The sequence below is a fragment of the Rattus norvegicus genome, chromosome 17 (assembly GCF_036323735.1).
Source record: "Rattus norvegicus strain BN/NHsdMcwi chromosome 17, GRCr8, whole genome shotgun sequence".
In the NCBI taxonomy this organism is placed as follows: Eukaryota; Metazoa; Chordata; class Mammalia; order Rodentia; family Muridae; genus Rattus; species Rattus norvegicus.
Window position 1 is genome coordinate 14869821 of NC_086035.1, and position 27850 is coordinate 14897670.

Below are 27850 nucleotides of genomic sequence, written 5' to 3' on the forward strand. Positions count from 1 at the left end.
ATCATTTTATAGTTATTATTAAGCATCTGTCATTGCAAAGACAACAAAACACTACATTTTTTCAGGATGAGCTAGCCCTGTGAAGACCCCACCCAGGTCTATGTCCCAATGTGTTCCCTTCATTTTCCCACCTTGATGTTTGTGTCACTGTACACAGGATGTACAGAGACAGCAACCACAAACATTTCATCCTTGCTCTCCCTGCATTCCCAGGAGTCCTTACTCACCTTGATGTAGGCCGAGCCCATATCAGTACTTATTACAGCCTGTTCAATAGGTCAGTAACTGTCCACAGTCTGCCTTCCTCTGTGACTAGAGCCAGAGCCAGAATAGAACGTGCAGTCTGTGACCATAGGTGGTTACTGAAGGCCATGTCACACAGTCCTGCTCAGTAACACAGGAAAGACTGGAGAGAAACCAGAGACATCCCAGTCAGTCCCCTCAGTGCCCTCCCTGGAGACCTGGAATCATTCTGCCCAGGCCATCGCCTTGCTGACATGTGGACATTCAGGACATATGATGCTGCACCAGTACCAACCTGGGGTAGACAATGTCTGTCAGTTGTAGATTGTTTCCTGCTAGAAAATTTCTATGCAGATAATTTGGAAACTGACATTTGTACTTCAAATTGCTTCTGGATCTATCAAGACCCAAGACCCTATCTGCATTCATTGTCTAGCAGAGTTCAATCTCCCCTCTCTCCTCCCCCATAATGGTCTTCAATTCTGCATCCCTCCTACAAACCCTGAATGAAACAATCCATTTTCGTCCCCCACTGTTTCACCAGATCTCATCTCTATTACTTCTTTTGCACTTCCTTCATATATTGGTTTATACACAACACACCCAGAGCAAGCCTATCAGCCAGGTGCTGTAATATGCCTAGGATCACAGGTGAGGAGGACACAACATCTGTCACAACACCCGGAGTAACGGGGTCTCCTTGGAACTAGGGATGCAGGAACTTTGCCCAGCCATCCATGGGGGGGTCCCTTATGGTCTGAACTTGTGTCCTGAGCAGACCTTGAGCACTGGTCCCACTCCCATTCCCACAACACCCAAAGGAATCCCATCACACAGTGCTCTAACGCACCCAGGATCTCAAGATCACAGGACTACAGGTGCACTAACAGACCCAGGAACACAGAATCACAGGACCACAGAGAAAGCTGAACTCCCAGGAAATTGGACACATTCAGGAGCACTGGAGTTCTCACAAACTAAAAGTCACAGTTGAGGCCACAACTTCTTCTCCAACACCCAGGATAACTGGGACCCACATAGAAACCAGGGAAACACAAACTCCCACCCACCCAGAGGCATGGATTCCTTCCAGCTTTTATTTGTGCTCAGAGCAAACTCAGGGCTCTGGCCTAACCCCACCCTGCAACACCAGAGAAAGCTTGACTCACAGGATCTCTGACCAAAAAGGACCTCAGGAGCTTGGTCACACCAGGACCACACTTGAGTATCTCAGAGGCAGCTTGATTCCCAGGAGCTCTGACACTCAAGATCACAGGATCACAGGGTCAAAGAATCAGAAAGACTCTTGGACTCTGAGTTCTCACACAGGCAGGATCACGAAAAGGACATGCTCCAGACAGAGACAGCTATGGCATACACTAGAGACAACCAAATGGCAAGAGGCAAGCACTAGAACATAAGCAACAGAAAACAAGGCTACTTGGAATCATCAGGATCTAGTTCTCCCACTACAGCAAGTCCTGGATATTCCCATCACAGCTGAAAAGCAAGATTCAAAGTTAAAATTATATCTCATGATGATGAAAGAGGGCTTTAAGAAGGACATGAATAATTTCCTTAAAGACATACAGGAGAACACAACCAAACAGGTAGAGGAATTGAACAAAACCATCTAAAAGTAGAAATAGAAACAAAGAAATCACAAAGGGAGATAAACCTGGAGATAGAAAACCTAGGAAGATCTATAATGGTACCCAATGCCCTCCCTCTCCTGATGGGTCTGAAGACAGTGACAGTTTGCTCATAGCAATAAAATAAATAAGTCTTAAAAAATTGGTTTCATCTTCTCAGACTTCAATTTAGAGCAGTGATTCTTTCCACCAGTGTCCTTTATTGGTGGATTCCTTGCCTCATCCATTCCATCACACCATTCCAGCACATTATTATGCATAGAAACTTACCTAATGTGTAGGCTGAATCCTCTTGTGGCCACAAGTAGTCAAATTATGTAGGAAAAGTGGGAAAATAATTTCAAGTATCTTAAGGATTGTGCAAGTTGGGAAATGGTAACTCATTTCTTTTCTGTTTGGTTGAAAATCCAGTAGCTCAACAAAAGCATACAAATGAATACATGGTATTTGGAATATTATCCTCTTAAGTATTACTTGAACATATTGTGCATTGACTAAATTTTGTGTCTAGAATATTATTATACCTAGACATTTTGGACCTGACTGATAGAAGAAAATCAAATACTTACTCCCCTTTATTCACATAAATAGTAAATGGTTTAATAACCTATTATGCCATGATGAAGGGCAAAGTTCTCCACCATAAAATAAAAATGGTATTTGTATGTTTCCAAGTTTGTTATCATACTAAATACCTTTCATTTTGTCTTAAAAATTTATTCTTTTAGGAAGTGTAATTATAATATTTTTCAAACATTTCACAAAGGTTTAAATCACAAAATATATTTACTCATCTTTCAAAAAAAAAAAAAGAAAACCTAGGAAAGAGATCAGGAATCATAGACGCAAGCATCACCAACAGAATACAAGAGATAGAAGAGAAGAGAAAATCTCAGGAGCAGAAGATACCACAGAAAACATTGACACAACAAAGAAAATGCAACATAAAAAAGTTCCAAGGGGAGTCCCACACCCGCGGATCCCAGCCCACAGCACCTCTCTGCTCCCAGACACCGTGGGAGAGAGACCTTACCACCTGGTCAGGTGGGCACTCCTGAGGCTGCAGAGCGGAAGAGACCACCAACAATGCCCACCACTGCCCACATCCCTGGCCCAAGAGGAAACTGTATAAGGCCTCTGGGTTCCCGTGGGGGAGGGCCCAGGAGCGGCAGGACCCCTGCGCCTGAGACACCTCCGGAACCTGAAGGAACAGACCGGATAAACAGTTCTCTGCAGCCAAATCCTGTGGGAGAAAGAGCTAAACCTTCAGAGACGCAGACACGCCTGGGAAACCAGAAGAGACTGCACTCTGCACACACTACTGATTCCAGAGGAAAACACCAAACGCCATCTGGAACCCTGGTGCACTGAAGCTCCCGGAAACGGCGGCACAGATCTTCCTGGTTGCTGCTGCCGCAGAAAGCTCGTGGGCAGCACCCCGAGAGCGAACTTGAGCCTCGGGACCACAGGTAAGACCAACTTCTCTGCTGCAAGTGAACTGCCTGGTGAACTCAAGACACAGACCCACAGGAACAGCTGAAGACCTGTAGAGAAGAAAAACTACACGCCCGAAAGCAGAACACTCTGTCCCCATAACAGGCTGAAAGAAAACAGGAAAACAGGTCTACAGCACTTCTGACACAAAGGCTTATAGGGCAGTCTAGCCACTGTCAGAAATAGCAGAACAAAGTAACACTAGAGATAATCTGATGGTGAGAGGCAAGCGCAGGAACCCAAGCAACAGAAACCAAGACTACATGGCACCATCGGAGCCCAATTCTCCCATCAAAACAAACATGGAATATCCAAACACACCAGAAAAGCAAGATCTAGTTTCAAAATCATATTTGATCATGATGCTGGAGGACTTCAAGAAAGACGTGAAGAACTCCCTTAGAGAAACACAGGAAAACATTAATAAACAAGTAGAAGCCTACAGAAAGGAATCGCAAAAATGCCTGAAAGAATTCCAGGAAAACATAAATAAACAAGTAGAAGCCCATAGAGACACAAAAATCCCTGAAAGAATTCCAGGAAAACACAATCAGTTGAAGGAATTAAAAATGGAAATAGAAGCAAACAAGAAAGAACACATGGAAACAACCCTGGATATAGAAAAACCAAAAGAAGAGACAAGGAGCTGTAGATACAAGCTTCACCAACAGAATACAAGAGATGGAAGAGAGAATCTCAGGAGCAGAAGACTCCATAGAAATCATTGACTCAACTGTCAAAGATAATGTAAAGCGGAAAAAGCTACTGGTCCAAAACATACAGGAAATCCAGGACTCAATGAGAAGATCAAACCTAAGGATAATAGGTATAGAAGAGAGTGAAGACTCCCAGCTCAAAGGACCAGTAAATATCTTCAACAAACTCATAGAAGAAAACTTCCCTAACCTAAAAAAAGAGATACCCATAGGCATACAAGAAGCCTACAGAACTCCAAATAGATTGGACCAGAAAAGAAACTACTCCCGTCACATAATAGTCAAAACACCAAACGCACAAAATAAAGAAAGAATATTAAAAGCAGTAAGGGAAAAAGGTCAAGTAACATATAACGGCAGACCTATCAGAATCACACCAGACTTCTTGCCAGAAACTAGGAAGGCCAGAAGATCCTGGACAGATGTCATACAGACCCTAAGAGAACACAAATGCCAGCCCAGGTTACTGTATCCTGCAAAACTCTCAATTAACATAGATGGAGAAACCAACATATTCCATGACAAAACCAAATTGACACAATATCTTTCTACAAATCCAGCACTACAAAGGATAATAAATGGGAAAGCCCAACATAAGGAGGCAAGCTATACCCTAGAAGAAGCAAGAAACTAATCGTCTTGGCAACAAAACAAAGAGAAGAAAAGCACACAAACATAACCTCACATCCAAATATGAATATAACAGGAAGCAATAATCACTATTCCTTAATATCTCTCAACATCAATGGCCTCAACTCCCCAATAAAAAAGACATAGATTAACAAACTGGATATGCAATGAGGACCCTGCATTCTGGTGCCTACAGGAAACACACCTCAGAGACAAAGACAGACACTACCTCAGAGTGAAAGGCTGGAAAACAACTTTCCAAGCAAATGGTCAGAAGAAGCAAGCTGGAGTAGCCATTCTAATATCAAATAAAATCAATTTTCAACTAAAAGTCATCAAAAAAGATAAGGAAGGACACTTCATATTCATCAAAGGAAAAGTTCACCAAGATGAACTCTCAATCCTAAATATCTATGCCCCAAATACAAGGGCACCTACATACCTAAAAGAAACCTTACTAAAGCTCAAAACACACATTGCACCTCACACAATAATAGTAGGAGATTTCAACACCCCACTCTCATCAATGGACAGATCATGGACACAGAAATTAAACAGAGACGTAGACAGACTAAGAGAAGTCATGAGCCAAATGGACGTAACAGATATTTATAGAACATTCTATCCTAAAGCAAAAGGATATACCTTCTTCTCAGCTCCTCATGGTACTTTCTCCAAAATTGACCATATAATTGGTCAAAAACGGGCCTCAACAGGTACAGAAAGATAGAAATAATCCCATGCGTGCTATCGGACCACCACGGCCTAAAACTGGTCTTCAATAAAAATAAGGGAAGAATGCCCACATATACATGGAAATTGAACAATGCTCTACTCAATGATAACCTGGTCAAGGAAGAAATAAAGAAAGAAATTTAAAACTTTTTAGAATTTAATGAAAATGAAGGTACAACATACCCAAACTTACGGGACACAATGAAAGCTGTGCTGAGAGGAAAACTCATAGCGCTGAGTGCCTGCAGAAACAAACAGGAAAGAGCATATGTCAGCAGCTTGACAGCACACCTAAAAGCTCTAGAACAAAAAGAAGCAAATACACCCAGGAGGAGTAGAAGGCTGGAAATAATCAAACTCAGAGCTGAAATCAACCAAGTAGAAACAAAAAGGACCATAGAAAGAATCAACAGAACCAAAAGTTGGTTCTTTGAGAAAATCAACAAGATAGATAAACCCTTAGCCAGACTAACGAGAGGACACAGAGAGTGTGTCCAAATTAACAAAATCAGAAATGAAAAGGGAGACATAACTACAGATTCAGAGGAAATTCAAAAAATCATCAGATCTTACTATAAAAGCCTATATTCAACAAAACTTGAAAATCTGCAGGAAATGGACAATTTCCTAGACAGATACCAGGTACTGAAGTTAAATCAGGAACAGATAAACCAGTTAAACAACCCCATAACTCCTAAGGAAATAGAAGCAGTCATTAAAGGTCTCCCAACCAAAAAGAGCCCAGGTCCAGATGGGCTTAGTGCAGAATTCTATCAGACCTTCATAGAAGACCTCGTACCAATATTATCCAAACTATTCCACAAAATTGAAACAGATGGATCACTACCAAATTCCTTCTATGAAGCCACAATTACTCTTATACCTAAACCACACAAAGACCCAACAAAGAAAGAGAACTTCAGACCAATTTCCCTTATGAATATCGATGCAAAAATACTCAATAAAATTCTGGCAAACCGAATCCAAGAGCACATCAAAACAATCATCCACCATGATCAAGTAGGCTTCATCCCAGGCATGCAGGGATGGTTTAATATACGGAAAACCATCAACGTGATCCATTATATAAACAAACTGAAAGAACAGAACCACATGATCATTTCATTAGACGCTGAGAAAGCATTTGACAAAATTCAACACCCCTTCATGATAAAAGTCCTGGAAAGAATAGGAATTCAAGGCCCATACCTGAACATAGTAAAAGCCATATACAGCAAACCAGTTGCTAACATTAAACTAAATGGAGAGAAACTTGAAGCAAACCCACTAAAATCAGGGACTAGACAAGGCTGCCCACTCTCTCCCTACTTATTCAATATAGTTCTTGAAGTTCTAGCCAGAGCAATCAGACAACAAAAGGAGGTCAAGGGGATACAGATCGGAAAAGAAGAAGTCAAAATATCACTATTTGCAGATGATATGATAGTATATTTAAGTGATCCCAAAAGTTCCACCAGAGAACTACTAAAGCTGATAGACAACTTCAGCAAAGTGGCTGGGTATAAAATTAACTCAAATAAATCAGTTGCCTTCCTCTATACAAAAGAGAAACAAGCCGAGAAAGAAATTAAGGAAACGACACCCTTCATAATAGACCCAAATAATATAAAGTACCTCGGTGTGACTTTAACCAAGCAAGTAAAAGATCTGTACAATAAGAACTTCAAGACACTGAGGAAAGAAATTGAAGAAGACCTCAGAAGATGGAAAGATCTCCCATGCTCATGGATTGGCAGGATTAATATAGTAAAAATGGCCATTTTACCAAAAGCAATCTACAGATTCAATGCAATCCCCATCAAAATACCAATCCAATTCTTCAAAGAGTTAGACAGAACAATTTGCAAATTCATCTGGAATAACAAAAAACCCAGGATAGCTAAAACTATCCTCAACAATAAAAGGACTTCAGGGGGAATCACTATCCCTGAACTCAAGCAGTATTACAGAGCAATAGTGATAAAAACTGCATGTTATTGGTACAGAGACAGACAGATAGACCAATGGAATAGAATTGAAGACCCAGAAATGAACCCACACACCTATGGTCACTTGATTTTTGACAAAGGAGCCAAAACCATCCAATGGAAAAAAGATAGCATTTTCAGCAAATGGTGCTGGTTCAACTGGAGGTCAACATGTAGAAGAATGCAGATCGATCCATGCTTATCACCCTGTACAAAGCTTAAGTCCAAGTGGATCAAGGACCTCCACATCAAACCAGATACACTCAAACTAATAAAAGAAAAACTAGGGCAGCATCTAGAACACATGGGCACTGGAAAAAATTTCCTGAACAAAACACCAATGGCTTATTCTCTAAGATCAAGAATCGACAAATGGGATCTCATAAAACTGCAAAGCTTCTGTAAGGCAAAGTACACTGTGGTTAGGACAAAATGGTAACCAACAGATTGGGAAAATATCTTTACCAATCCTACAACAGATAGAGGCCTTATATCCAAAATATACAAAGAACTCAAGAAGTTAGACTACAGGGAGACAAACAACCCTATTAAAAAATGGGGTTCAGAGCTAAACAAACAATTCACAGCTGAGGAATGCCGAATGGCTGAGAAACACCTAAAGTAATGTTCAACATCTTTAGTCATAAGGGAAATGCAAATCAAAACAACCCTGAGATTTCACCTCACACCAGTGAGAATGGCTAAGATCAAAAACTCAGGTGACAGCAAATGCTGGCGAGGATACGGAGAAAGAGTAACACTTCTCCATTGTTGGTGGGGTTGCAGACTGGTACAACCATTCTGGAAATCAGTCTGGAGGTTCCTCAGAAAATTGGACATTGAACTGCCTGAGGATCCAGCTATACCTCTCTTGGGCATATACCCAAAAGATGCCCCAACATATTAAAAAGACACGTGCTCCACTATGTTCATTGCAGCCTTATTTATAATAGCCAGAAGCTGGAAAGAACCCAGATGCCCTTCAACAGAGGAATGTATACAGGAAATGTGGTACATCTACACAATGGAATATTACTCAGCTATCAAAAACAATGACTTTATGAAATTCGTAGGCAAATGGTTGGAACTGGAAAATATCATCCTGAGTGAACTATCCCAATCACAGAAAGACATACATGGTATGCACTCATTGATAAGTGGCTATTAGCCCAAATGCTTGAATTACCCTAGACGCCTAGAACAAATGAAACTCAAGACGGATGATCAAAATGTGAATGCTTCACTCCTTCTTTAAAAAGGGAACAAGAATACCCTTGGCAGGGAAGAGAGAGGCAAAGATTAAAACAGAGACTGAAGGAACACCCATTCAGAGCCTGCCCCACATGTGGCCCATACATATACAGCCACCCAATTAGACAAGATGGATGAAGCAAAGAAGTGCAGACCGACAGGAGCCGGATGTAGATCGCTCCTGGGAGACACAGCCAGAATACAGCAAATACAGAGGTGAATGCCAGCAGCAAACCACTGAACTGAGAATAGGACCCCTGTTGAAGGAATCAGAGAAAGAACTGGAAGAGCTTGAAGGGGCTCGAGACCCCATATGTACAACAATGCCAAGCAACCAGAGCTTCCAGGGACTAAGCCTCTACCTAAAGACTATACATGGACTGACCCTGGACTCTGACCTCATAGGTAGCAATGAATATCCTACTAAGAGCACCAGTGGAAGGGGAAGCCCTGGGTCCTGCTAAGACTGAACCCCCAGTGAACTAGACTGTTGTGGGGAGGGCGGCAATGGGGGGAGGGTGGGGAGGGGAATGAAAAGACCTCCGGAGAGGACCTTTCCCTCAGGAGGAGACCCCCAAGCGCCCAATGACCGAGCCGAGGCCACTCGGATGCAATCAGCAAGAGGGTTTATTGGAAAACACAGGTACCTGCAGGCACACAGTCTCTTCGGAGGACTTGCGCGCCCAGCAGCTCCAGCATGGGGCTTTTATAGGGTTTGGGGAAGCAGAAGCGGGCGTACAGAAGCAGATGCATAGTTACGGGGATTGGTGGATTTAAACGAGGCATATAGACATGTTCACATATGATTGGTTATTTCACAAGATGAGGTAATAAGGTATAGCTACACACATTGGCAGGTTTGAATCATATTCGAATGAGGTTGTAACATGGGAAGAGTACGTGCGGGCTGGGACGTCCTGAATGTCGGGGGGGGGGGGGGGGGGTAGGGACTTATCCCTTCCTGCCAGATCCGGTACTCCTAGTCTGTTCTGTATTCCTTTCCTTTTATGGTCTGTTAGTTTTAATGGTGACTCGGCCCTAGGTATCTGGGCGTGCCTGGGCTTGTTCAAGCCTGTTGCAACTCTGAGTTAAGACTCATGGGGTGGGTCTTTCATTTTCCCCCATTTTCTTTTAGACTTGAGTAAAATCCTTTACTCAAATCGAATTCTAAGGAATCTCTTCCCGTTGTCTTACCCTCTGGTATTGTTGGGTGAGAACAAGCGTCTGAATGACTGAGAGTCTGTTCTTTATGAACTGCATCAATCTGTTTAGAATGCAGGGGCCAAAGAGGAGGATTAGGAGGAGGATGATTAAGGGTCCCATCAAGGTGGACACCAGGGTAGCAAACCAAGGGGATCGGTTAAACCACCCCTCGAACCAGCCTTGTTGGGAATCAAACAGCTTCTGTCTCTGGGCCAAACGTTCTCGGAGCTTAGCCATGTTATCTCTCACTAATCCTGTATGGTCTGCATAGAAACAACATTCTTCTTTTAGAGCAGCACATAGCCCTCCTTCGCGAAGGAACAGCATGTCTAGCCCTCTCCTATTTTGTAAGACTACTTCAGACAAAGATGTTAAGGACTTTTCTAATGCACTCACGGATTCCTCGATAGCTTTTAGATCTGCATTCATGGCTGCTTGTAGCTGACGAAAGTGACCCGTCTCGATGAGGGCGGTGGTCCCCGTCCCTATACCTGCAGCCATTCCTCCTAAGGTGATTCCTCCCAAGAGTAGAACTAGGGTCATGGTGATGGGTTCTCGCCTGAATCAAGTCAGCCTCTCAAAATGTGAGTATATGTACTCGGGCCCATGGTAGGTGACCTTAGGCCAAATTTCTACCAGTACACAGTAGTCTGAGGATCTGCGGAGGATTGCGGCGGAGATACAAGGTGTCAATCCAGTGTTACAGGCCCAATAGGTGCCTGTAGGAGCTGCTAGGTAGTAGCTTCCAGTGGGGATCCTCTCGGTGATAGCGCAGAGGACCTGGTGAGTGGGGGGTATGGTCCCTATACAGAGTCCCTGTCCTGAGACTTCCGGCAACGTCAGCCTATGGCTAGGGAGGGTTGTGCAGCTGGCCGGGGCTGTAGTCTGATTAGTATAATTCCCATGACTGCCACACCCTCATAATAGGGCGGGCTAGAGACCAGGCACAGCCAGCATTCTTGGGTCTTGTCAGGTTCTGAATAATTGAGTGCCAAGTATGCCCCGGTCACTAAGTTGATTAGCTGGTCTCCCGTTCCTAGCAGCTGAGGGGCCGGTGTGGAAGGGTCCCTAGTCGGGGAGGGAGTTGTCAAGATATCCCCGGAGTTCTGAGTGGTGTTTAGCCATAGTGGGGGTCCGACCGGGGGCAGTGCCGGTGCTGGTCAGGAAGGGGGCTTTTGATCCATGAGGACTGGGTTTGGACCAATCTCTTGTGTGACCCGTTCTCTCACCAGTTGGAGGGAGAACAGGAGTCCTGGGTTAGTTTGGCCAGGGGTATACAACCGTATCCCCCACCTACGCCCCACCTTCCAATCTATGTTTTTACCTTGATCTGTGAATTCTATTGTAATTCAAGATTCGCCTGGAGTCTCAGGGAAGAAGGCCACTAAGTCCCCCTTCTTGGTCCCCCACCATCCTCGAGTGTAAGTCTCACACCCCCACTTAGCGCAGTAGAAGGTCTCAGGACCTCCACACTCCCGTGTCCTCTTACCTCCGGGACAAGTATACCAATCAGAGTGTCTGCAGGGTGGGTATGAGTTGTGGGGAGTCCGCTCAGTATGCTCCCAGGAGTCCTTAGCCAGTTGACAAAGGTCGAAAGTCAAAGGGGGCCACCAGGTTCCTTCAGCATGCTTACCATTAGCTAGGACTTGAGACCAGCCCGTCTCTAAATTAGTTATTATCCAGGACATATTATATACCTGGTGGGGGCTAGCCCCCAGACTCGCCCCACCCCTAGTCCATAAGACAGTTAAGAGCAACAACGTGAAAATCTTAGCTTTAGGGGGTTTTGAGTGCGTTGAGCCTTCCATGTCTGGGGCGCGATGTTGTGATCTGCCATTTCCTCAGGTCGGGCTGCCTTGGCATGAGATGCGTGGATCCAAGCCGCAATTCCGTCTACCTTCAAGGCTGTCGGGGTAGTCAGGAGAACTGTATAGGGCCCTTTCCACCGAGGCTCGAGATTCTTGGTCTGATGTCTGCGCACCCACACGGTGTCTCCGATCTGGAACGGGTGCAGCACCGTCGGTTGTTCAAGCCTGTCTTGGTAGGCCGCGGCTAGAGGTTTCCAGATGTCTCTCTGCACGATTTGTAGGGCCTGAAGATGTGCTGCCAAGGAAGGGCTATTAGCGAATTCAGCGATGTTTGAATCAAAGAAATTGATAAATGGGGGTGGGGTCCCGTATACTATTTCAAAGGGAGTCAGGCCATGGGAGCCTGGTGTATTCCGGGCCCGGTATAGGACTAGGGGTAGTAGGGACACCCAATCCTTTGAGCCACTTGCAAGCGTTAATTTAGATAAAGTCTCCTTAATTGTTCTATTCATGCGCTCTACCTGTCCTGAACTTTGGGGTCTATAAGCACAATGTAACTTCCAATCAATCCCCAATAACTTGGCCACCAACTGACTTACCTGGGAGACGAAAGCGGGCCCGTTATCTGACCCCAATACTTGGGGCATTCCATACCTGGGGAAGATTTCTTCGAGGAGCTTCTTGGTCACCACCTTGGCCGTTTCATGTTTCGTGGGGAAAGCCTCTACCCATCCGGAGAAGGTATCTATGAACACTAAGAGGTATTTGTGTCCGTACATACCAGGCTTGATTTCAGTGAAGTCAATTTCCCAGTGGGTACCAGGCCGATGTCCTCGGGGACGGACTCCTTGTCCAATTTTAGCTTTTCCTGGGTTTACCTGAACACAGGCCCTGCAGCTTTCAGTCACCTCCCTCAAGGCCTGATCTCGTCCCAGGAGTTAGGTGTCAATCTCTTCTCGTCTTAAGAGGGTCTTCATCTTCTTGAGTCCCAGGTGTGTTAATTTATGTAGGTAGGAGATTAATTCAAAGGTCATCTTTGTAGGCATAACTGTTTTCCCTGTGTAGACCCACCGTTTTAGTTGTGGGCACCAAACGGCCCCCATTTTCTGTAGGAGCTTTGTGTCCTCTGTGGTGTAGAGCCAACCGGTCTGTTCCGGCTGTGGAGACGTGGGTTGATCTTGGTCTTTTAAGGACAGAACTTGGGTGCCCATGGCGGCCTCACGCGCTGAGACATCAGCTAGCCGATTTCCCCGTGCCTCGGGGCTGTGTCCCTTCTGATGCCCTGGGCAATGTATAATGCTCAGTCTTTTTGGTAGGAACAGAGCTGCCAGGAGGGCCAGAATTTCAGTCTTGTTCTTAATGTCCTTACCCTCAGATGTGAGCAGCCCTCTTCTCCGGTAGATCTCTCCATGGATGTGTGCTGTAGCAAAGGCGTAGCGGCTGTCTGTATATACATTCAGCCTCTTACCTTCTGCCATTTTGAGCGCCTGGGTTAAGGCAATGAGTTCAGCCCGCTGTGCGGAGGTACCAACAGGCAAGGCGCTTGCCCAGATCACTTTGTCCTTCGTAGTGACCGCGGCTCCAGCTTTCCGTTCCCCGTTCACCAAGTAGCTGCTACCATCGGTATACCACGTATGGTCAGCATCCTGGAGAGGTCGGTCCGATAGGTCTGGTCTGGTTCCATGTACTTCTGCAAGGATCTGCAGACAGTCGTGCTGTTCTGCCTCCTCTGGCAAAGGAAGCAGAGTGGCTGGGTTGAGAGCGACCACGGGCCCAAACTGGACCCGTTCCGCATCCAGTAGCAAGGCTTGGTAGTGGGTCATGCGGGAATTAGAGAGCCAGCGGTCAGGGGGCTGTTTTATCAAAGCCTCCACTGCATGGGGTGCCAGGATGGTGAGTGGCTGCCCCAAGGTCAACTTCCCAGCGTCTTTAGTTAGGACGGCAATGGCTGCCACCATTCTCAGGCATGGTGGCCAACCGGAGGCCACAGGGTCTAATTTCTTAGACAGGTAGGCTACCGGGCGCTTCCAGGGTCCCAGTCTTTGTGTTAGGACCCCCTTAGCATACCCTTGCTTCTCATCCACAAATAGTTAAAAGGGCTTGGTGATGTCTGGGAGACCCAAGGCAGGGGAGGACAGCAAGGCCCGTTTAATGTTATCAAATGCCTCCTGTTGTTCTGCCCCCCACTGGAAGAGCACCCCCTGTTTAGTGAGAGGGTACAAGGGGGCTGCCATCTCGGCAAACCCAGGAATCCAGAGGCGGCAGAATCCCGCCGTTCCTAGGAATTCCCGTAGCTGTCGGCCATTTCTTGGGGCTGGGATGTTGGCCACGGTCTGTTTCCTAGCCGGAGTCAGCCATCGCTGTCCGTCCCTTAGTTGATAGCCTAAATAAGTAACCTGGGTCTGGCAAATTTGAGCCTTTCTGGCAGAAGCTCGATAGCCCAATCGCCCCAAAGTCTGCAAGAGGGATTCTGTTCCCTGGTGGCATGCTGTCTCAGAAGTGGCCCCTAGAAGAAGGTCATCAACAAACTGAAGAAGTATAAGAGTGGGATGCTGGACTCGAAAGTCAGCCAAGTCCCGGTGTAAGGCCTCATCAAAGAGCGTTGGGCTGTTTTTGAAACCCTGTGGTAACCTTGTCCAAGTCAACTGTCCCGAAAGCCCCATTTCAGAGTCTTTCCACTCAAAAGCAAATAAGGGCTGGCTTTCTGGGCTCAGCTCAGATCTAAGACCGTATACCAAGTATGGGTGGGAGGCAGGGTGCTGAGTAGGTTATAAGGGTTTGGGACAGTTGGATGAATATCTTCTACTCTTTTGTTGACCTCTCTCAAATCTTGTACCGGCCTATAGTCTCCAGTGCCGGGCTTCTTAACAGGTAGCAGAGGCATATTCCAGGGTGACCGGCAAGGGACTAGGATGCCTTGGTCTAAGAGCCTCCTGATATGTGGCTTTATGCCCTGATAAGCTTCCCATGACATGGGGTACTGTTTAATGGAGACAGGAGTCGCGGTGGCCTTTAACTGGATAATTAGGGGAGGCTGTTGGAGCGCCAACCCCATCCCGCCAGTCTCCGCCCAGGCCAGTGGGAATTTCGTGACCCAAGAGTCTATTTCTGGAGATTTTGGCTTGTCCTGTTCTGGTTCATATAATCTATATTCATCTTCTAACTGAAGGGTTAAAATCTGAAGAGGAATACCGCGGGGCCCGGTTACTCGGGTCCCTCCTTCTTCAAAATGGATCTGAGCTTTTAATTTGGTAAGCAAGTCACGGCCCAGCAGAGGGTATGGGCAGTCCGGAACATGTAAGAAGGAATGGGTCACCTTACCAGTAGCCAGCTGAACCCGTCAATCTGTAGTCCAACGGTATCTCTTGCTGCCAGTGGCTCCTTGTACCCAGGCCATCCGGTCGCTGAGTTGTCCAGGGGCCTGGGTGAGGACTGAGTGCTGGGCTCCTGTGTCCACCAGAAAGGTGACTGGCTGCCCCCCAACTTCAAGAGTTATCCTGGGCTCAGGGGGGGGCTCCTGGCCCTGACCTCCCTAATCTTTATCTAGGGCCAAGAGGGAGGTCTGTGGGCGGGGTCTTCGGAGCCCGCTGGGTTTCTTAGGGCAATCTCTGGCCCAGTGTCCTCTTTCTTTGCAATACGCACATTGATCCTTATCTAGCTTTGGCCCCTTTCGAACTCCCACCCTCTCTCCCCTTTTCTCTTGACCCTGAACTACGGCGGCCAAGATTCGACTCAACTCTCTGCTTCTTTTTCGGTCTCTCTCATCCTTTTCTCTACGTACTCTATCTTCCTTTTCTTCTTGTGTCTCTCTCTTGTTATAAATTCTTTCTGCCTCCTTAAGTAAATCCTGCAGTGTATACCCTTGTAAATTTTCTAGTCTCTGTAGCTTGGCTAGTCTCTGATATCTGGTGCTGCCTGCCAGATGAAGGACATGGAGACATTTGTCATTTGTCCTGGATCATCTGGATCATAAGGGGTATACATGCGATAAGCTTCCTTAAGTCTCTCTAGGAAGGCTGAGGGAGTCTCCGCAGCCTCTTGTACCACTTGTTTCACCTGAGCCAAATTGGTGGGGCGTCGTGCCGCCCCTCGGAGACCCGCTAGGAGCAACTGGCGATAAAGGCGTAGGTGTCTCCTACTTTCAGCCGTGGTGAAATCCCAATCAGGTCTCGTAAGTGGGAATGCGTCATCGATCTCTTCCGGGAGCAAGGTGGGGCGTCCATTGTCCCCCAAAACATGTTTCCTGGCCTCTAAGAGCACTCTCTGCTTCTCCTCAGAGGTCAGGAGGGCCTGTAAAAGTTGCTGTATATCATCCCAAGTGGGCTGATGGGTAAGCAAGACAGATTCTATCAGGTTGGTAAGAGCCACCGGATCCTTAGAAAAGGGGGGGTTGTGTTGTTTCCAGTTATATATGTCGGCCGCTGAGAATGGCCAGTATTGCATCTGGCCGCCAGCCCCTTGTCTAAGCGGAAAGGCCTGGGAGGTGGAGTCTGGCGTCACCTCGCGTCGTCCCCGAAGTCTTCCAGCCACAGGGGAAGGGGCCGCCTCGAGTCGAGGTCTAGCAGGCGGCTCCACTTCCTCTTCTCTTGGCGGGGCTGTAGGTACAGGGTACGGAGGAGGTTCTTCCAACAGGAGATCTATAAGGGGAGAATTTGGGTCCTCTGGGAGGACAGGTTTCGGGGGAGGGACTTTGGGAGACTCTTCCTTAGTTAGAGCAGGATAGAGAGAGGAAGAAGCAACCAAAGGGTCAGGTGGGCTCGGGGAAACAGGTTTAGGGGAAACAGGAAGCCAATTCGGGTCCACAAAGGGTTCTGCCCAAGGAGGAGGGCTAAATGCCAAGCTCTCCCAGGTGACAATGTAGGCCACCTGGTCAGGGTGTCCGTACGGCTTCTGGCGGAAAATCAGGTCCTTAACCTGCAAAATAGTGGTCTTGTTAAAAGTGCCGTTCACCGGCCATCCTACATCGTAAGTGGGCCACTCGGACGTGCAGAGGGTCTGCCATTTTCCTTTCTTGATCTCGACCGACTGATCACGTGCTCGGTCTCGGACGTCCTTCCAATGGTCTAGAGTGAGACTCAAGGGGGTTGTTAGCGATTGTCCCATGGTAGCTTCAAAGAAAATTAGGGCACAAATTAGACAGACAAATCCAACGATCAGACAAATAACAGACAGACGCACCACGCGGCTTCGACGTAAAACCCAAAACAAAGAGTCAGATGGAGGTGCCGAGGGTCCTGGACCCTCTCCTCCAACCAAAACCACGTATCCCTCTGATACGGGCTGAGCCCCAAAGAACCGGGCTCCAGACACCCTTGGAACGTCTTCCAGGGCTGCGGGGGGGAGAAGTCCGAGCTCGTCAGCTCCTTCTCTGACCCGCCCAAACGGAGGCGCTGAGGGTCCTGAACCCTGAGACACCGAAGGCCCTGGGCCTTCTCCTCCGACCAAAACCCAGATCTGAGTCCAAAACTGAGAGGAACTGAACACGCGCACAGGACAAGACAAGACAGGGCAAGACACGACAGATGCCGGCCGGCTTACCTCCCGGTGGGTGGTCGGTGATCTCTGGGCAGAGGATCTCCAGGTCCCGGGCGAGTCCCCAAAATGAAAAGACCTCCGGAGAGGACCTTTCCCTCAGGAGGAGACCCCCAAGCGCCCAATGACCGAGCCGAGGCCACTCGGATGCAATCAGCAAGAGGGTTTATTGGAAAACACAGGTACCTGCAGGCACACAGTCTCTTCGGAGGACTTGCGCGCCCAGCAGCTCCAGCATGGGGCTTTTATAGGGTTTGGGGAAGCAGAAGTGGGCGTACAGAAGCAGATGCATAGTTACGGGGATTGGTGGATTTAAACGAGGCATATAGACATGTTCACATATGATTGGTTATTTCACAAGATGAGGTAATAAGGTATAGCTACACACATTGGCAGGTTTGAATCATATTCGAATGAGGTTGTAACATGGTAAGAGTACGTGCGGGCTGGGACGTCCTGAATGTCGGGGGGGGGGTGGCTAGGGACTTATCCCTTCCTGCCAGATCCGGTACTCCTAGTCTGTTCTGTATTCCTTTCCTTTTATGGTCTGTTAGTTTTAATGGTGACTCGGCCCTAGGTATCTGGGCGTGCCTGGGCTTGTTCAAGCCTGTTGCAACTCTGAGTTAAGACTCATGGGGTGGGTCTTTCAGGGAACACCCAAAAGGAAGGGGAGGGGGGAGGGGGATGTTTGCCCGGAAACTGGGAAAGGGAATAACACTCGAAATGTATATAAGAAATACTCAAGTTAATAATAATAATAAAAAGAAAAAAGTTCCAAACCCAAAACTTACAGGAAATCCAAGATACAATGAAAAATATCAAACCTAAGAATAATAGATATAAAAGAGAGCAAAGATTTCCTACTTAAGTGGCAAGGAAATATCTTCAACAAAATTATAGAAGAAAACTTCCCTAACCTAAAGAAAGAGATGCCCATGAACATATGAGAAGCCTACAGACCTCCAAACAGACTGGACCACAAAAGAAATTCCTCCCAACACATAATCGTCAAAACACGAAATGCATAAATCAAAGAAAGAATGTAAAAAAACAATGAGGGGGAAAGGTCAAGTAACATATAAAGGCAGACCTATCAGAATTACACTATACTTTTCAACAGAGACCATGAATCTAGAAGATCCTGGACAGATGTCATACATACCCTAAGAGAACATGAATGCCAGTCCAGACTACTATACCCAGGAAAAGTTTCAATTGCCATACATGGAGAAACTGAAATATTCCATAACAAAAACAAATTTACATGATTATCTTTCCACAAATCCAGCACTACAAAGGATAATACATGGAAATCTCCAACACAAGGAAGGAAACTACACCCTAGGAAAAGCAAGAAAGTAATCTTGCAACAAACCCAAAATAAGAGAGCCACACAAAGATTAAGTCTACCTCTAACAACAAAAATAACAGGACACGTAATCACTACTCTTTAATATCTCTTAATATCAATGAACTAAATTCCCGAATAAAAAGACCTAGACTAACAGACTGAGTAATTAAACAGGACCCAGTATTTTGCTGCTTACAGGAAATGCACCTCTGAGAAGACAGACACTACCTCAGAGTAAAAAGCTGGAAAACAATTTTCTAAGCAAATGTTTCTTGTTCCAAGAAATAAGCTGGAATAGCCATTCTAATGTCAAATAAAATTGACTTTCAACCAAAAGTTATGAGAAAGGATAAGAAAGGGCACTTCATACTCATCAAAAGTTCACCAAGATGAACACTCAATTCTGAATATCTATGCTCCAAATGTAAATGCAAATGCAAACATTCATAAAAAAAACTTTACCAAAGCTCAAATCATACACTGTATCATACAAAATACCAATGGGAGACTTCAACACCCCACTCTCATCAATGGACAGATCATGGAAATAGAAACTGAACAGAGACACAGTGAAACTAACAGAACCAAATGGATTTGACAGATATCTATAGGATATTTCATCCTAAAACAAAAGAATATTCCTTCTTCTCAGCACCTCATGGTACCTTCTCCAAAACTGACCATATAAGAGGTCACAAAACAGGCCTCAACAGATACAAGAAGACTGAAAAATCCCATGTGTCCTATCAGATCACCATGGACTACAGCTGCTCTTCAATAACAAAAACCACAGGAAGCCCACATACACATGAAAGCTGAACAATGCTCTACCCAATGATTCCTTGATTCTTCCTTGGTCAGGGAAGAAATAAACAAATGAAATACTTTTTAGAATTTAATGAAAGTGAAGGCACAACATACTAAAATTTATGGGACACAATGAAAGCAGGGCCAAGAGAAAAACTCACAGCTCTGAGTGCCTCCAAATACAAACTAGAGAGAAAATCCATTAGCAGGTTGACAGTACACTTAAAAGCTCTAGAACAAAAAGGAGCAAATAAACCCAAGAGGAGCAGAAGGCAGGAAATAATCACACTCAGGGCTGAAAGAAACCAAGTAGAGACAAAAAGAACTATACAAAGAATCAATAAAACCAGGAGCTTGTTCTTTGAGGAAATCAACAAGATAAACCCTTAGCCAAACTAACCAGGAGGCACAGAAAGAGGTTCCAAATTAACACAATCAGAAATGAAAAGGGAAACATAATAACAGAAACCGAGGAAACTCAAAAAATCATCAGATACTACTATAAATGCCTATACTCAACCAATCTAGAAACTCTAGATGAAATGGATGATGTTTTAGACCAACATGTACTAAAGTCAAATCAAGAGCAGGCAGGCTATCTACAATGGCCCATATCCCATAAGTAAATAAAAGAAGTTATTAAAAACCTCACAACCAAAAGAAGCCGAGGGTCACATGGATTTAGTGCCAAATTCTACCAGACCTTCAAAGAAGACCTAATATTCCTCAAAATATTCCTCAAAATATTCCATGAAACTGAAACAGAAGGAACACTAACTAATTTATTCTATAAAAGCACAATCACTCTGATACCCAAACCACACAAAGACCCAACAAAAAAAAAACCTTCAGAAAAATCTCACTTATGAATATTGATGCAAAAATACTCAATAAAATTCCTGCAAACCAAACCTAAGAACATGTCAAACCATCATTCACCAGGATCAAGTAGGCTTCCTTCCAGGGATGCAAGGATAGTTCAATATATGAAAATCCATTAACATAATCCACCATATAAACAAAAACAAAGAAAAAAATCACATGATCATCTCCTTAGATACTGAAAATCCACTTGAAAATACAACACCCAATCATGTAAAAATTATTGGAGAGATCAGGAATTCAAGGCCCATACATAACAATAATAAAAGCAATTTACTACAAAACAACAGCCAATGTCAAATTAAATGGATAGATACTTGAAATAATCCCACTAATATCGGGAACAAGACAAGGTGTCCACTTTCCCCATAACTATTCAATATAGTACTGGAAGTGCTAGTTAGAACAACAAGACAACCAAAAGGTATCAAAGGGATGCAAACTAGCAAAGAAGAAAGAAAGGTAACACGATTTGCAGATGATATGATTGTATACATAAGCAGTCCAAAATTCTACCAGAGAATTTCTCCAGCTGATGAACAACTTCAGCAAAGTGGCCAGATATAAAATTAAATCAAATAGATCAGTACCCTTCCTTTATACAAATGATAAAGAAGCTGAGAAAGTAATTAGGGAAACAAGTCTCTTCACAATAACCACTAATAATATAAATTATCTTGGGGTAACTCTAACCAAACAAAGGAAAGATCTGTATGACAATAACTTCAATCTCTCATGAAAGAAATCAAAGATCACAGAAAATAGAGAGATCTGCCCCATTCATGGATTGGCAGAATTAACATAGTAAAAATGGCCATCCTACCAAAGACAATCTACAGACTCAATGCAATCCCCATCAAAATCCCAACACAATTCTTCAAAGACATGGAAAAAGCAATTCTCAAAATCATCTGCATTCGAATGTCAAATCGTCCTTACAGAATATTGGTTGACCTTGTTTGTTCTGGCTTGAACTGCGTTCCTGATTCAGGTGTGGTGTCTGCTCTGTGCTCCAGACTGCAGCTGCATGCTCATGTTTGGTGTTTGCTAGGGGAATGGACTGAAAACAAGAACTGGAATTGCCCTAAAGAACTGTATCTGAACAGGTCCACTTCTCCATATCCCAATACCCTTCCTTTTACACTACTTCTTGTGGGTTGTAAGCCAGAGGGGAGGTTGAACAGGATTAAAGTACATTGTGAAAAATATGTGCCTAGACAAAGAAGTTCTGGGGCTCAGAAAGAAGGAACAAAACATGGACAGAATGCATTTTTGATGAATTCAACAGCATTCGAAAGAAGCAAGCAGGGAAAGGGACACAGGAGGGGCTGGCGGCTAGAAAGGGGCTGTGGCAGCCTCTCTGCTGCCAGGATTCCTTTGTGATGAGGAGGCCACAGCAGTGTGATGTGCCCTGAGCCCTCCTGACACATGTCAAACTGAGCTTTAGGACTCAGTGTCCTGGGAGCTGCTCTGCAGTTCAGAAGACGGAGAATTCTCTCCTGATGAACAGCATGGGAGACTCAGGGATGAGCCCCAGCCCCATGGACATAGCAGTGGACATGAGCATGTGTGCGAACAGGGGGTCTTGTCCTACTAATCCCATTCTTCAAGGAGTATCCATGGTCACCAACAGCCGGGAGCAAAGGGGGCATCCCAAGGAGAGCAAACATGGTTCACATACAGTGGAAATGCAGTCGATTGTTCACAACTTTACTCTCACATTCCTGAGAGAGACAAGAGTGCTGACAAATGTAAGCATTTTTGGTTCTTTTAACATAAACATAAGACTACATTTTTATTTTAACCACAGGTAGGGAGTAGGGCACTATTTCAGATTTTTCACATCAGCTGACTATGATTTCCCTCATGCTCCAGCAGGTGCGTGATTTTGGGAGCAACAGACAGTTTCCATGTTTCTGTGACTCAGAATTCTGAGGGCTTCTCAGAGGGCACAGAAAGGACAGGGCCTTAGGAGGGGTGGGGGGGTTGGTGGTTGTCGGTTGTTTGTTATGAGTGGTTGGTGTTTGAGGTAATTATTTGTGTGCACAGAAGAAAGAAGAAATTGGATATCCTGATGGCAAAGATCAAACTTTGCCCAAGGAATTCAATCTCCCTAATCAACAGGAAGTAGTCTAACAATACAACCCCTTTCCCAATTTTCTCTCCTATTTACTTAATTGATTGAGAGAGTGGAAGAAAAAGGGTGGAGAAGTGTGGAAGAGTAGCAAACATTCAAACTCTAGGTACAGATAGGGGAGGGAAAAACTCTCGTCAGGGCAGCACCTCAGTCTGCAGCAAATGGCAGGTAGACCAGCGGTGAGATTGCCCCTGGGGTGACCAGGTGAAGCTCTCAGACCATCTATAGAGAGTAACAGAAAGGCTACTCAGGATGACATGGCTCCATGGACAGACTATTTCTGAGTTGGTGAGGACACAGGACAAGCTATAAGAAAAGCCGTTGTCCTCTGCTCAGGGACTTGTCTACGTTTGTGGTGAACTAATGTGCCCAAGAGCTGGCAGCAAGTCTCAGTGTCCACTGTGGTGTTCTCAGCCACAGTTTGGTATCCTTTGCCACACTGGGAGGCAGGCACCTTGGAATCTGCTGAAAGGTAATCTTCTCTCCTCTGTCATTTAAGCATGCCCAGGAGAGTGGTAAACTCTTCCTTAAGCATGCTGAGTTTAGTGAACTCCTGTACTGAGCACACTCGGGACATGAGGGTCTTCCTCCATGGAGCATGCTCAGAAACAACCCACTTTTCTACCCATAATTTCTGGCTCCTGGAGTGAAGGCCCCATGCTTTCCTTGTTGGAGCAGGATGTGGCCACCTTACAAATAGGATGCCAATGCGCTCCTCACCCCTTCAGGAAATACAACTTTCTCCTCTCCTTTGTCTCATGCCTGCTTAGTTAGTCTTCAACTCACTGCCATGACAGCCCTTAGACTATCAGTGTAGCCCACAGGGCAGGCATCGGCCATGCTGCTCTCTCCATTTGGTCTGCATCAGTGACGTCACAGGAAGGCATACACAGGTGTGCCGACATCAGGGCAGTGAAGCCCTTCAGGGAAAAGGGGTCAGAGATGGAATACTCCTCATATTCACCTTAGCAGTGTCCTGGTTAGGGAGCGGGAATATGGATGGCCCTTCCTCAAGTTGTTCTGTCAGGATGACAGGCATGTTCACCTCTCAAGGCTCAGTGGAAACACTTTCAGGAAGTTTGTTGCACCATCTGCAGGGAAGAGAGGACATGACTGTTCAGCCTAATAAATGTGCAAATGGAACCAAAGGGTCCCATTTTCCATGGGTAACTCACCTGCTGCTGGTGGTCAAGGATCCAGGACATGTTTAAATACAAAGTCAGGAGCTGGGATAGGGTGCCGTGCTTCACCAGTTTGACCATGACATCATGGCTGGTGCTGCTGTAAGCTGACAGAGCGTAGAGCTAGTAGGTAAATTCCAGCCACTGGAGGAAGCCTATAAGCACACAGACCCAGAGTCTCATTGCTGTCTGACGGTGTACAGACACACATCCCCAGGAAGCTAGAACCTGGCTCCTTCCTGAACCTCTCAGTCCTTGTCAGGATACTCCCTGCTCCATGGTTCAACAACCACAGAGATGAGCCTCTTCTCCTTCATCATTTGAGAGACACAGGAAAGAGTCTGTCAGAAAGGTTAAAACACCTCACTGACTCAGTACTGAGTAGCCCTGAGTTGTATCAACAGCATTCCCTAACCCATGTTAGAAATGGATTCTGGGCCAGGAAATGCCATTACCCATATGGGACAGGCCAGGGAGAGGCGATAAAGCTCTCCTCTGGAATGTGTATGCATGAGTAATTGTGAAGGATTGAATGGTTTGTAAAGTACAGCAACTGGGACTTTCTCCAACTGCCCACAGAGCTGTTTACCTTTCCAGGGATGTCAGGAATGCACCCAAGTCTGCATTTACTCCTTGTGACCTTAATGCCCTCAGAGACTGTCTGAGACATATCAGCAGGCTCCACCCTCTGCTGTGTGTTCAATGTGACCAGCAAGTTTGCTTCTGCTTACTGAACAGAAATCACAGTAACAGTATTGAAGGCTCACGCACATATGTGGACATAGTGCACCTTGCCACTACGGAAAGTCATGTCTGGAAAACACCTCTTTCCTACCAGTCCAAAATGATCCAAGAGATATGAGAACCAGCACGGTAAACCCTGTTGCCAACACACACAGAGACAGACAGACAGACATGCGTGCACACATGCACATACATGTATGTATGTACATATGTACATGTATACACACACACACACACACACACACACACACACACACACACACACACACTGCTAGCTAAGATACCCTGGTGGAAACCACCAACTTCTGCTGGCCCACTAAACTGCTAGGAATGGGGCAAATTTCCAAAACCATATAAACTTCCTGAGGAGATCATTAGCAGTCAATGAAGATGAAAGATTAATGAACAACAACAAAAAAAAAAACCCACCAAAATTCCAGGGCCAGATATATTCATGGATGACTCCTACCAGTCTTTGAAAAGATACCAATGACCCTAAAATAATTCCATAAAGTAGAAGGGAAGCAACATTTTCCAGTGTGTTCCAGAAAGACGAGGTTACCCTGGAGCCAAGAACAGACTAACAGAAAACCACTGCTTTACTGGGTAGAGTTGCTGACCACCACACTTGATGACTCAAGTTTATTTCACCAGTCCACATGGTGGAAGTGGAGAACTGGCCTCACAATTTGTCCTCGGGCATTAACATGTGTGCAGACACACATGCAACTAAAACTACAAGAAACCAAATATTGGGCCACTATTTTCACGTAAATGATGCAGTAGACCTTGGTGGTTCACACTAGTTCAGTGACACATGCTCATGATCAAGATCAGTTCACTCACGAACATAGGGTAAGTTTAAAGCACACAGATCCATAAATAAAAGCATGTGAAGTGTACACAAGACAGAAAAGCACCGAGCCTTAAGGATGACATTTTGTCATTTTCCAGCAAATGGGTGGAACAAAAGTCAATGCTGCAGGTGACAAGCCAAGTCACTAAAGACAAATGCAGTGTGTTTACTATGCAGAATGTGCACGTTTGCAGGATCCTGGACATAAAGAAGGGACATGGAAGAGGGCAGGGCTCTGCTTCCCTGCGACGATCCACAGGGTGGGTGCTAGGCAGGGGCCTGGGTGTCTCAGTCACCTCAGACTGCCCAGTGAGTGCTGCACAGAGTCCTGAGAGGTTCAGAATCCAGACTCCTGCAGCCCCGAGGCCTCCATTAGCTAAGTAAGCACTGGAAAGAAAGGGTCAGTGCCTAGAACCCAACCAAAGTGATTCAGACAAGCTGATAAGGCAGGGTGAGAGTCTCATCTCATTAGCAAAACTAGGAAAACCAGGCTTTACCTGAGTATTGGGGAGTAGACAGGGGCCTCTTCTCCAATCATGGTCTCACAGGCTGCCTCAGAGCACTGTCTCTGCCACTGGAGTCCTGGAGTGAAATCTCAACCTCAATTATAGCAGGCCAGTTACCAACTGTCTCAGCTACCTCACACCAACTGTGACTCCTGATCTGTGTTCTATTTGGTCACATGTCCAGAACTTGGCCAATCAGACTGGCTAGCCAACAAGGACTTTCCTGAATGGTTAAGTTGAAATCATGTGACTCCTGCTCTCTAGTGAGAAGATTCACATTCAGACCATAGGGTGGGCAATAGTAATTTAGCAGGGGTAAGGAAAGAAATTGGCCTGCTCTGTGCTTCCTTTCAAGGGATGTGCACCTCCCCAACCCTACTGCCTCTGTCCACAGGACATTACTTGCATCTTTCTTCTGAAAAGCACCAGGTCTAAACCTTACTGACAGCTTTCAGGGTAGTGTCCCTATAACTTAGCAGCCCATCTTCCTTGGTAGGATGAAGTGCATCTTGAAGGAGGAGGAGGAGGAGGAGGAGGAGGAGGAGTAAAAGGAGGAGGAGGAGGAGGAGGAGTAAAAGGAGGAGGAGGAGGAGGAGTAAAAGTAGAAGGGGAGTGTAGGAGTAGGAGACAAACACAAAACAAAAGAAAACTTAATGGAAAGAGTTGGCCAGAACGCCTTAACACCAGGGTCACTGAAGATGGCAGACACATTGTCCTCTGAGAAGAGAGCTGATAGGAGCAAAAGTGCTCTACACACACACACACACACACACACACACACACTCACACGCACACGCACACACAGACACACACACAGAGAGAGAGAGAGAGAGAGAGAGAGAGAGAGAGAGAGAGAGAGAGAGAACAAACAAACTCCCAATATTTCAACATGCAAGATGCTATGACAGTAACCAGGCAAGAGCAATATGCATTCCGTGCTGTTCTTGGTTGCATCTGGAGCTCCCCCTCAGGGCCTTTCTGCATGACCCTCAGGCTGGGGCAAATAGTGGACTTATTGTTTACACGTTATCAAAAGCAGCAGGAACTGTCACTGTGTTCCCAGGATTTTCTGATACCTGCTTATAAGCTTGGGGTCACTCGTGTAATCCTAGTCTACTTCCAGTAGGTGTGCCCCTCAGATTTAGGAACACAGCAAGATCCACATAGAAGAATTCACCTGCTATACACCCAGGTTCAGTGGCCTGTGAGCTGCACTAGGATTCAGAAGATAGAGAGTTTTCTCACTCTGATGAACTTAGTGAGCCTTAGTGACTCAGGGATGAGCCCCAGCTCCATGGACACAGCCATGGACCTGAGCATTGCCATCCTGTGTGGAGGGAGGGGCTCTTTTTCCTACTAATCCACTTCCTGAAGGAGAGCCTAGTGTTACCACCACCTGAAAGTGACAGGGACATCACAAAGGTGAGGGGATCCTTGGTTCACACACAATGGAGCAGTGGTCTGTTGTTCAGGACTGTTACTCTCACATTTCCTAGAAAAACAGGTGTGGTGACAAATTATGCTAAATATAAGAATATGATTGTTTATTTTAATCTCAGGCATGGGGAATGGGGCGTCCTCAGATTTTCCACAGGACCTGTGTTTTGCCTCCTTTTCAAGCAGGAGCATGATTCTGCCAGCAGAAGACAGTTTAATTGTTGTGTCTTTTGGAATTCTGGGAAATTTCAGAAGGCGTATAAATGCTAGATCCTTGAGAAGCATGGTGGGTTGTTGGTTCTTGTGGGCAGCTATCCTTTGCTGGTGTTTGCGGATTGTAAATTGGACATGTGCAGGGAAGAAAGCAGATATCCTGACAGTCAAGATCAATCTTGCCCCAAGGAACTCACCCCCCCCCAATCACAAGAAAATAGTCTATCAATAATGTGTCCCCCTTTCCCAAACTCTACCTTTTTTCCGTATTTAGTGTTAGGGGATAGATTAGGTAGAAGGATGGAAAGAAGGTATCTAAAATCTAGCGGCATACAGGTCAGAGAACTTCTCCAGAAAGAGTCTGCAGGGGTTGGCAGGCAGGAGGTGGCAGTGGCCCTAAGGTTTATGTCTGATTCTCTCAGACCATCTGTACAAGAAGGCAGAGAGGTCTTCAGTGACTACTGTGGCTCCATGGACAAACTAT

The 27850-nt window shown here is 45.6% G+C and overlaps 1 protein-coding gene across 28 annotated transcripts in view; it reads right to left on the reverse strand.

Moving 5' to 3' along the window:
* LOC120097805 (uncharacterized) overlaps positions 1 to 26147 on the reverse strand; it is a 67745-nt gene extending 41598 nt beyond the window's left edge. For 12 of the 28 annotated variants that reach the window (XM_063276919.1, XM_063276913.1, XM_063276909.1 and 9 more), the window contains exons 1-4: positions 25708 to 26079; positions 23605 to 23765; positions 9904 to 23520; positions 5654 to 5712 (exon numbers count right to left, since the gene is read on the reverse strand). In XM_063276919.1, the coding sequence (XP_063132989.1) occupies positions 15612 to 16823 (1212 nt within the window). In that variant the 5' untranslated portion in view covers positions 16824 to 23520; positions 23605 to 23765; positions 25708 to 26079 and the 3' untranslated portion in view covers positions 5654 to 5712; positions 9904 to 15611. Of the gene's footprint in view, positions 1 to 227; positions 5713 to 9318; positions 23521 to 23604; positions 23766 to 25707 lie in introns of those variants that run through there. The other 16 variants (XM_063276923.1, XM_063276922.1, XM_063276917.1 and 13 more) reach the window with 16 other exon arrangements.
* Between the last annotated feature and the right edge of the window lie 1703 nt (positions 26148 to 27850).